This window comes from Crocodylus porosus, unplaced genomic scaffold (assembly GCF_001723895.1).
Source record: "Crocodylus porosus isolate Cpor-Errol unplaced genomic scaffold, CroPor_comp1, whole genome shotgun sequence".
NCBI classification, from domain to species: Eukaryota; Metazoa; Chordata; order Crocodylia; family Crocodylidae; genus Crocodylus; species Crocodylus porosus.
Genome location: NW_017728920.1, coordinates 9,776,763 through 9,788,583, shown reverse-complemented (window position 1 = coordinate 9,788,583; position 11,821 = coordinate 9,776,763). Strand labels below are relative to the sequence as shown.

The 11,821-nt window shown below is 40.1% G+C and overlaps 1 protein-coding gene across 1 annotated transcript in view; it reads right to left on the bottom strand.

The window, feature by feature from the left end:
• MCU (mitochondrial calcium uniporter) overlaps positions 1-9,687 on the bottom strand; it is a 20,689-nt gene extending 11,002 nt beyond the window's left edge. Inside the window, exons 1-3 of the mRNA XM_019538649.1 lie at positions 9,625-9,687; positions 9,072-9,141; positions 572-742 (exon numbers count right to left, since the gene is read on the bottom strand). Of these exons, the coding sequence (XP_019394194.1) occupies positions 572-742; positions 9,072-9,141; positions 9,625-9,687 (304 nt within the window). The remainder of the gene's footprint in view (positions 1-571; positions 743-9,071; positions 9,142-9,624) is intronic.
• Between the last annotated feature and the right edge of the window lie 2,134 nt (positions 9,688-11,821).

Sequence of the window (11,821 nt, the reverse complement as noted above, 5' to 3'; positions counted from 1 at the left end):
AAAAAAAAAAAAATCACACACCTCAAAAGAAAGGAAAAACAAAATATTGATACATGTTGATACATTTTCATATTAAAACCTTTTGAAATTAGCCTCTGATACTTGGATCTGCTGTTTTTATTTAAAAGGATTTTCATTCTGGGATATTAGCGCCCAACTATTCTTTGTCATTTTCACATCTTTTCAGAACAAACCCTCATATACATTTGAGCAACTCTGAGAAATGAAGTGCTTTAGGCTGATACAGCCACATAACTGCAGTAATAAATGTTGCAGCATAAGCTATTATGTTTCCATTCTAAATAATTTTCATTATAATTCACTTCTGAGAATTAGATGGAAAGAGAGCAGCTATAGTCCCAGCATTAAAATGATTTCCAAGGTAAAGTACGATATTGGCCAGTCTGCCCATAGGATATATGACCATGCAGACAAAAGCAGAATCCTCCTACTCTAGAGACTATTTCCACAAAAGTGGTTCAAGCCTTACTTTCTTTTCTTTCTGAGTTTAATTCATGAAAGGATGGGTGGGCCAGTGACTGGCACCTGAGCAAACAGTCTGTATAAGTACCTGATGAGTAGATTGCCACCCTGTCAATTCCCCGGTCCTCTGCCTGCAGCTGCTGTAAGAACACTCCAACAGAGTCTGAGATAGGCTTAAGTGTGAACTGGCAACGCTCACGCCGGGATGGAAGATTCACAGAAATCACAGGTAATCCGTTTTGGTAAACCACTGTTACTTCTAGGGAAAAGAATATTAGATTCAAGACAAACTACTTCTAAATATGCAGTACAAGACAGAGCTTTGCCACATCCTATATCTTATCTGCCTGGTGTGTAGACAGGGCAAGGGTGAGGGGTGGTTAAAATTAGAATTTAAGTCAAGAGTTTTAAGTTACTGTTTATTGTGCTTATGAAGAGCTGAGATATCAATATCTGTGTCAACTCATCATATGTGGAATAAAGAGTGCATCAAATATAATTTCTCACATCTGAGTACTGAATGTTATCCAAGGTTCTCCTTTCCCACAAGTTCACAGAATCTATTTAAGTTTTTGGTACTTGGTTGGAAAAAGCAAAGTGCAGTATGTTTTTTGAAGAGTGTACAAAGTATAGCTGTTAGACAGAAGTACATGGTAATTTACAGGAGTAGAAATAGACCAGTTTAATTTCTGTTTTTATGAATCAACAAAACACTTGGTGCTGTTCAATAAAAGATACCACCCACAAAGATCCTTACCTTAACTATCACATCTACAACATCACTCCACAACTTCCAGAGAACCAGAATCCTCGTTTCAACTCAGATCAAATGTATTTTTGTACTGAATTAATACATTTACAGAAAGTAGGATTAGTTGGTATACTGGTACCATGGAGACAGTATTCAGCCTAATGCTTATTGGTAGCTATATATCACTCAAATTAATAGGGACGGGTGAGAACAATACTTTTTACAGACAACTATTTCATATGCCAAGGTACTGATAAAGACATATTTTCAAACACTTAGATATTTTAGCTACAGAAGGATTTGAGACATATCTTGTCTCCAAATACAGGATCAACCTTTTATTTTTAACAGTGCAGCATTAACATTGTGTTAGGGACTGTTCGCATACAGGAACAGAGCCCTGGAAAAGGGAGAAAAAGAGTAAAACCAAATGCCCTTCAATACCATCATTATTAGTTAACCAAGTTTTCCAGATACAACAGGTGCTGACTAACAATGTCTATAGTCTTAATAAAATATGACATAACTAATTCCTTCTTGCTGCTTTGTATTTTCCTAATATAAAAATGCTTAGAGGTGTTTTTCCCCCTCAGTGTACAGCATTTATCATGTCCAAAGGTACAGTTGCATGTCCTTATGAACACACAAGCCTACAGCACAAGCCTACTCCAATATTAATTTACCTACTGGTGTCTTATTTCTGGTACACACAGAAATTCACTAATTTAAATAAATTACATTGATGTAGCTTTCTCATCTGGACATATTTTAAAATCAGTTTAAATGCTGCTAACAGAAACTGGTTTAATGCCTACACCAGCTTTCAGCCACAATTTTACAATAAAGAGTTAATGATTACATTCACTGGAGAGGGAAAAAAGTCAGTCATGTTCATCGGGGAAAAGTATAGGTCAGTACAAAGGCAAGGGGTAAAGCACCCATGGTAATGATTATAAGGTCCAAGAGCTCCCCTAACACATCAAAAGACCGTGCTGTTGCTGTAACTGAGCTATCATGAATCTCTAGCAAATAGAGCATAATCCTCAAGCACCAAGCTAAGAATACTTAACAGTAACATAAATACTTATTTGCTACAACTGAGAAAACCTACTCAGCCATGAAGTAAAATATCTTGATACACCTCCCCCCAACTAAAAAAGATGACAAGCCTGTAATAACATGACATTTTTATATTGCACAAATAAAGGACTTGTTAGTGAGGTAGGAATGACCCGTTTCAAGAATTCAGAAGCAATACAAATACTTACTGAAACTTATTTTGCAATTCAAATTTTGTAACAATATTATTTACTAATTAATCATATTACTGCTTCATAGATGTCAAAAACTAGTTCCTTGGACCATATTCAATGAATTACTGCCAGAACACAAACTTCCCCTCTCCTCGAGGGTAATTTTTATAAGGTAAATTTACTTCTCTAGGTTAGGCAGACTGCAGACCAGGGGAGGGCAGTACTTCATAAACTAACGTGTTCATAGAGGCATATGGTTAAATTCCTTGGCTTTTAGAGAAAAGCATCTTTGGGAAAACCAGAACTTTCGTATCTTTCTATTCCAATAAGTGCTTGGAAATATCTTCCCATCAACTCCAAACGATTTGCGAGCTGCCTTTGGATAAAATCCAGCATTTAAAGTTCTGGGATTTCTATGAGCTAGATTATTTGATCAATTAAGCTAGTAATTGTTTTGCTAAGTTTTATTCAGCTTTCTTTTTCTGACTTTACTAAACCTCATCAGGGTATTCAGATGTACAATTTAAAAAAAACAAACAAAAAAACCCCCAAAAACCAGTGAAATGTCATAGGTTTAATACTTTGCTTGCTCTGCTAAGAAAATGAGGTTACTGGCTGTTGATTATGACATTTATATGCAAAGTGTGAGGTTGGTCAAAATAAACTCATTTAAGCAGTTGTAAAATAGTCCTGCCCGAATTCCACTGACTTCCTAAAATGCTCTATTTTTTCAGAAACCAGTATTTGCACTGCAATGAAAGGAAGCAATATATAACTTCTTTTCAAGTTAAAATTCTGTCAGATTTAGAAGATAATGGGTCACATACAGGCTGAGTGAAGGCACTGCCTCAATGAAGGAAAAGGACTGACTACATGAAGGAAATTATCTGTGAAATTCTTCCATTAGACCCTGCCTTTCACTATTAAATTTAGAGTTAGATACAAGCTGCAATTAATTGCATAAGTTTGCACAGTGAAGAGTTTGTATTGCTTTAAGTCCTTAAAGGTGGAAAAGGTAGATAGATGCAGAGGTGTAACAGGGCAGCTCTGTGCCTGGGACAGATTTGGCTATGGCTATTTTTCTCCCATTTCTCCCAAAGGCTGCGCTTGGTGCTGCTGGCCCTCAGTTATGCTACTGGATGGATCAATCTGAGGGACACAGTTGGTATTTATCAGCTGGGAGATTAAATTAATTCTCTCAGGTTTACATGTTTGTTACCATATCTCTGCTTTTGGGTCTGGCAACAAACATGAGGGACAAAGAAGGCATTCTCTTTTCCACCTGAACACCCAATCCTGCCACTGAGAGGTTTCCATCTAACTTTTACATACCGCAGAACTAACATTTTAAATAGCTAGTGATTTTTTGGCACCTGAAGTATGATACCTTACAGGGATCCAATTTTACAGAAAGAATTCAACAACTATGAAACTGGTCTCTGAAAGGCTGTATGCTTGAAAAATATTTTGGGGGGCACAGCTTAGGATGACTAGTCATTTCTGAAAATTTAGAATACAGCCAAATGTATCAAATGAAATTCATCTGGGAGAGCACCGTTTATTTGAACCATTAAGTATAATTTTAAATTCTATGCTAGCAACTATTTTAACTTATTTACAATTTTGACATGGCTATAAAATGTTTGTGCTCTCTTCTACATAACTGTTTGGGCAATAAAAGTCTACAGGAAATAGGCTAGTATGAGCTAAATTAATGATTTTCTAATGTAAAATATTGCTTTGAAAGGAATTTATGATTGGCCAGTCTTTTTACAGAAGGAAAATAATATCTCCACTGGTCTTGTGGTCAGTATGTGTACTGGCATGCACAAAATGGAATACAAACTTTTATACGTGATCACAGCAAACTACTGTGTACTGGATCTTGTTTAATCTCAACAATGTTTTAATGAAAATCATAGTTTGATAACATAGCTAGTTGACTTTGTCCATCATCAGAGTTTAGGATGGAAAACAGTCTCATACCATGTGAATGCTGGCAGTCTTCTCATAGTCTCCCACTATTACACTACTATGAAATATAGCATTACTGTTGCTAGCACTGATGGAAGTATGTACTACCAGAATTGTCACCACCATTTTGCCTAATCCTATTTGAAATCACTCTACACGTCAGTGATAAAAATTCAGGCAATGGATCTATACTAGAAGTCCTACTGTTGCTAGCATAGATGAAAGATGGTTCAAGAATTTCCAGTGTAATTTATACAACTAGGAAAGCACCATAATTCAAGTGGATCAGGGCTGATTGGTAACTGTAGGTCCGGCCAGGTCAAACTGTTTTGGAGGGGATAGACTTGGGGCTCTTTAGCCTGGAGAAGTGCAGGCTCAGGGGTGATCTGATGGCCACCTATAAGTTTATCAGGGGTGACCACCAGTTTCTCAGGGAACGTTTGTTCACCAGAGCGCCCCAAGGGATGACAAAGTTGAATGGTCATAAACTACTGCGAGACCGTTTCAGGCTGGACATAAGGAAGAATTTCTTTACTGTCCGAGCCCCCAAGGTCTGGAACAGTCTGCCAGCGGAGGTGGTTCAAGCACCTACATTGAACACGTTCAAGAGCAAATTGAATGCTTATCTTGCTGGGATCCTATGACCCCAGCTGACTTCCTGCCCTTCGGGCAGGGGGCTGGACTTGATGATCTTCTGAGGTCCCTTCCAGCCCTAATGTCTATGAAATCTATGACTTGGACTTCTCAATAGTCCTGACACAGACTGAAGAAGTAACACTATCATACCTTTGGTTAATAGTTAACTGATGAGATGTTCCGTACTGGCTGGGCTACCTTCACCATGCCCAGGCTTTTGATCACCTTGTAGCACATGAGTATGAGGACTGACAGGCATAATCATGAAGAAAAAAATATTTATCACATTACTTTGGATTACTCTTTTAAAACATTTATACTTACATAGAGTACAAGTCAAAAAGGTAATTTAATATACATGTTATTTTGCTTGTACATTCCATATAATTACTTCAAGAAATAAAGATTGAAATACTACATACAATGTGAAAAAGAAACTAAAATCAGAATTCACAAAATCATATCAAGGTAGAGCTAGGAGAGACCTCCACAAGTTATCTAATCCAACACCTGGCTCAAGGAGGGTACTCCTGACTAAACCATCCCAGTCAAGTTTTTATTTCACTTGCTTTTTAAAGTATTCAAGGATAAGAGATTCCACAACCTCTCTGGGTAGGCTATTCCAAAGCTTAATCACCCTCACAGTGAGAAAATTTTTCCTAATCTCCAAACTAAATTCCCTCTGCTGCAGCTTGAGTCCATTCCTCCTAATCCTGTCGCCTACAGCCATAGAAAAAATACCAAAATTCCATATTCATCCTCTTCATGCCCTTCAGGTATTTGAATACTTATCAACAGGGATCCAGGTTTTCTGTTTTCCATGGAAAACTGGAGTAAACAGCAGATGTTACCTTTTGCCAGAGGCAAACGCAGATTGTTTTACTAAGAAACCCACAGATTTTCCAGTCTTGCAATGAGGCCCTTGGCAGGCTGGAAGAGCGGGGCTGGCTTTCTGCGGTGGCATGCACCCCCAGGGAGGGCAGGGGGACCTGCATCCCCTGCCCCCAATCTGTGTGCAGGGCAGGCCCGGGCCATGTGCATAGGCTTCTGCCCTACTGCCCTCTCCCGGGCCTCTGCAGCCCAGCAGGTGTGATTTGGCGTGGTCGGGCACAGCAGGGCCGCGCAGAGAAGCTGCTTGCAGCTGTAAGCTTCGCGCTGTCCTGGCAACGCGTGTCCTGCGTACAGGGCTGCTTTGAAGGGTGCACCCTCGTGTTGCTGCCCTCACTGCAGCCCTGCATGCAGAAGTCGTTTTGCCAGGGCGATGCAGAGCTTACAGTGGCAAGCAGTTTCTCCGTGTGGCCCTTCTGTGCCCTGTGTCATGCCCACCAGGCTGTAGAGGCCCTGGGGGAGGGCAGCAGGGCAGAAGCCCATGCTCACCCAATGCATAGATCTGAAGGGTGTGGGTCCCCGCTGCTCCTTTCAGGAGTGTGCACCATGGTAGGGAGCTAGCGCCCCCCCGCAGCAGGGGCTGTGGGTGGGTGACAAGGGACACCAGCAAGGCTGTGGGGGAGAATGGGAAGGGCTGGGGGGGGGACCGTGGGAAGCCTTTAATTTTAATCACAGATTGGGGGCGGGCGGAAGGGTTGTGTGTGTGGTTTTTCAGGGGCTTTTTTGAGAATTTGCATTTTTTTAAAGCAGAGACTGCAATTTTATATCAAGGAAAACCAGAATCCCTGCTTATCAAGTTTCACCTCAGTCTTTTTCTCCATACTGAATCCCAGCCTTTCCTTATAAGTCTTGCCTCCAAGGCCTCTAACCATTTCTGTCACTCTCCCCTGGACTCTTCCTAATCTGTCCACATTTTTCATGAAGTGCTTGACCCAAAGCTGGACAACTCCAGGTGAGGACTTACTAGTGCCAAATACAGCAACACAATCACTTCCTTTGATTTGCAAGAAACATTCGTTATTACAACCCAGTACACTGTCACTTTTTTTTTCTTCCATCAAGAGCACACTGTTGTGTCATTCAGCTTATGGTCTACTACAACTCCTAGATCCTTCTCTGCAGAGGTTTTATTCTGTACACTCAGAGCCCAATCTTGGTTGATGCCTTTGTCTTCCACAAATTGCAAATAAATTTGTATCTGAAAAGCAGCAATTACCTTTTCTCATTAGCAAACTAGATTATCTGGGACAAGCACTTCTATCTATGCTTTACTTGTGGTACATGAACACCAAGCAGAGACTAATGTGGGAGCTGTTTCTACTTTATGGTATCCATTTTGTCATACCAAGGTTTTCACAAAGTGTTACCTTCTTTAACAAAATAGTCCTTAGCCTTACAGTACACACCATGACACCAAAAAATATGATTTCTGAGCAAGCGTTAAAGCCTTTGTTCTTACATAAAAAGTGTGAATAGTTTTAATAATGAATGCATTATGAAGGCCAAGGCCAAGTATTTCCAGCCACTGGAATGTAAATGGCATAATTGGAGTTTATGATGTATACAGTACCTACGAGTATCAGAAAAAACTTAGAATTTTTGCAGGGCAGTTAAGTTCTTCTCTTAAACCTATTATTTGTAAAAAACAGATACTGGAAATACTTCTTTTGTAAACTAATTAAATCTTTGCTAAAATTACTTTTAGCTTGTCTACCAACTTAATAAAAGCGCTGTAAAAACGAAATACTTCTGGCTGCTACTTGCAGTTTAGAACACTTGTTGTGTTGCACGTTTTGACTAACACAACTACCTTTTCTAGGAAGTTACTTCAAATGTACTCTCCAAAGATTGTATTTTTTTAAAAACACACAGCTACCTGAAAGATCTCTCAAGGACCTGTGTTAATGCCATATCTGAATTCTCTCCTATTTAGGAGGTGGAGGAAGAAAGGAGGGGAAAATCCTATGGATGGATTTATTACTGATTTTAGCTTGGAACTACACGGATGAATTGTTGAAAATTTCAGATTCTCTCCTTTGACTTCTAAGCACGCATTTCACTGCACGTACATAAACCCGCAGTTTAAATGGTCATTCCAACCTGTATAATAAATATACTGCACTCCTTAAGATTCTGGCATGTAGGCAACCTGTTATAAACATGATGCAGGTGCCTCTCTGACGTACTATTATTCAACCACTGTTTAGAAGGCGTGCCTTATTTTCAGTTTATAACTTGAAAATTTTTCAATGCCAGTTTTTAATCTCTTGGGATGTATAGCACATCTGTTTCCAGGTAAAATACAGTTTACCGATAAGTATGTACCGAGGGAAAAGAAAGGGAGTTACTGATTAGTTACCCCCCATTAGCTATTTCACATGATACAGATGTTCTGGAAGGAATAATGTAACAGAAGCAGAAGCCAGGGGATATTTGGGAGGTACAAAGATCAAGAATGGAGTACAAGTAAGGTTGTGATGCACTTGTTTTGGTGGGGGGGGGTGGCGTTTGTTTTACTTTTAAGAACCAGGTTTGCTTTAATGACATAGTTACAGAGAAATCTGAAAGAAGGTATGCGAGTGACTTTTAAAATTCCTTGTTCTCATGGTCTATTGAAGTGGGGGGAAAATATGATTTCTGAGAAGTTAACATAGTGCCCTCTGTAAAGCCAACAACTACTCTCTCTTCTCAAGCCAAGAAAAGCAAACGATGTTGAACCAAGATATTTCTAGCTTTCTCCCTCCCTTCTTCCCAGAAGAAGGGTACACTACAATGACTAGAATATAACTAGGGAATACGCAGAGGAATGGGCAAGAAAAGGAGAAGCAACCCTTGGAAGATGTTACGTGTGTATTTTTCCAAATCTTCAGCAATGTAAAGGGTAGGGAAGCACAGCATTTTTCTTTCAAAGCAAGCCACTCCATGAATAGCATTTTGTACCACTGCTACATTAACATTTTATTTCCTTCACCTTTTACGGCCTGTGGAAATGACCTGGATTATATCCTGGGGGAAGGGACAAAACCACCAAGAAGGGGGAAAAAGTCAAGTCAAAATAAAACCAAGAAGTATTTGCCCACACTCACCATCAGAGGGCACTACAGTACTGCAATAGACTACTCTCAGACTGAGCCATGGAGGAAGCCTCTGGTGTACCTAGAAAATACAAACACAGCAAAATGGAATCATTAATGAAGGACAAATGCCAGGTTATGCCACTCTGTCAGAATCACATCCTACTGTTACCTCTTCCCCCGCCTTCCACCTCATCCAAATGATTCTGAGCCAGGCATCCCCCCTCCTATCCAGCACAGGGGTAACCACAAATCAAAAGCGTTTGTCAAGAACAGCTTTTTTTTTTTGCCATCTGTTATCCAGTAGGGATTTCCCCCCTGCCAAATTCATCTCTCATGATTTCTGCCCATCAAACCACATGGTATGGGAAGAAATAAAAGGAGGAAAGAGTAAGAGGACAGCTTAGGGGGAGGAAAAAAAGGCTAAACAGCCATCTTCAGTTAAAACTGAATGTTTACAAGTTAAAACTTAGGAGAACCACTGGTAGGTGTAGCAGGGTGGGGAATTCAAAAGCTAAGGCATTCAGGAAAGTGACAGAATTGTAATAACAGAAGTAAGAGTTACAAAGAAAGATGAATTATGTAGCTTGATCTCTTTAGCAATCTTATCTGTTGCACTGATGTCCATTGTTTAACTGCGAAATATTGTTTCTTTTCATTCACGTACAGAAACACTTATCAGAAGTGGGAAGAGGACCAATATATTTTTGGTTGAAAAAACAGCATAATAATCAAAAGCAAGGCTAGAAGTAGATGGACTTGAAAATATTGGACTAAGGTAATATCAGTGCAATAGCAATTGCCCTCTATTTGGTTTCTTGTTTTCTTTTGAAAGTAGCTGCAGAGATTGAATCTTGCCCCTAAAATCCCAGACATACCCTGGAAACATGATCACCCAGTTGAAGTACCAGATTTTTAGTGTTTTTAAAGGACATTTATATTTCTATTTAGGCAGCTTTGAAAATGACAACTAATGAAGTCAGTTTCATTTTTTCTTGCAACTATAGCTGCATTTTTAACTTCACTACTGTGTTTTTGGACTAGCAGTAAACAAAATGGTCATTAAAAACTATTAGAAACAGTCTATAGGAAATGTGTGAAACTACACCCCCTCCGAGCCACTTTTAAAGAAGGATATGTTTTGGGACAAATTAGATTTTACAGTGTCCCACAATTTGTTTAACCAATAATAAGGGGTGCCTAGAAACAAACACAAGTATTAGTTCCAATTAGGGTAGTGATTCTCAGCCAGGGTGATGTGGGGTGCCACACAACATTAGCAATGTTAGGTGTGCAAACATGATTTACAAGATAAATTCAGAATTTTCAATTAGGAATCTCTAACATTAAAGTATTCTGACTAACCTTTCTGAATTCTTAGCAACAGAAGAGCTGCGCTAGTATTTTTCAAAGCAAGTGAAAACTAAAAGCTGACAATTTTCAAGGGGTGCCATGGGTCCAAAAAGGTTGAGAACCACTGGGATCCCAAGATGGAAACTGAATATCCACTGCTTGAACACCAGACAAAACCCCTTCACTGAGTTAAAAACAAGCGGTCATAGCCCCAGATGTCTTGGAAAAAGGCTGCATCCCTCTACCATTGCATTGCTATTAAACAGCCAAAAGACTAGAAGTGCACTAGAAGTTCCAGAGGTCAGAAGCTGGACAGCTCATAAGTAAGCACACTCCTGACCAAAAGTTTGATTTATGATGCTAGGTCAAGAGAAAGACCCTTGCAATGAATGAGGTTAAAGAAAAGGGGAGCACATTTGTTTAATTTTAATGCTTCTAAATTCACACACAGCCACAAGGTTTGCAGACTGTATATTGATGTTATTTTTAAAGCTTCCTGAAGACAGTCCTGTGTCAGTTCACTATTTTATTTTTGCTTCATTCTGTTTTAAAGGGGAACACCAAGCACTTACACCAAACACTTTTATTCCCTTCTCCCCTTATAGAAGTTATATTCTATTTTAGAGACACCAGATAACAGAGGTCATTACTTTACCTTTGTAGGACAGCATCTAATGAAGTAAGCTCTGTTTATGAAAACTTGTTATATATATCCATTGTAGTTAAGACTTGCACCTTTATAGACTATCTGGACTTCTGCCTAGTCCTAATAGGTGACAACTATTGAAATACTCCTAAAAATCTTTAGAGCCCAGTTTATTGTTACCACACACACAGTTTTCGTACCATTGTTTAAGAACATTATAATCACTAGCACATTGTCCATCAAGAATAACAAGGGTGAGGGGCAGCAGGAATGGAACACCACCACCCACCACCCTGCGGCACCGCCTCCCAGGAGTGGGGGTGAGCGGGGGAGCTCGCCCCGCCCTCCCCTCAGTCAGTACCCCGTGCGCCCCCCCAGCCCTGTTCCTCAGAGGCAGCAGAGCACTGACACGATGGGGGGGGGGGGGAGGGAGAGAAGAGGGTGCAGGGCCAGTGCTGCTGGCCTCACCCCTCCACGCCTGCTGTCACGACAGCACTCTGCACTCTGATTGGTTGTTTCACTAACCAATTAAAGTGCCTGCAAGAGCATTACAGACAGGCAGATTAAGATTTCATAGACATTAGGGCTGGAAGGGACCTCAGAAGATCATCGAGTCCAGCCCCCTGCCCGAAGGACAGGAAGTCAGCTGGGGTCATAGGATCCCAGCAAGATAAGCATTCAATTTGCTCTTGAACGTGTTCAATGTAGGTGCTTGAACCACCTCCCATGGCAGGCTGTTCCAGACCTTGGGGGCTCAGACAGT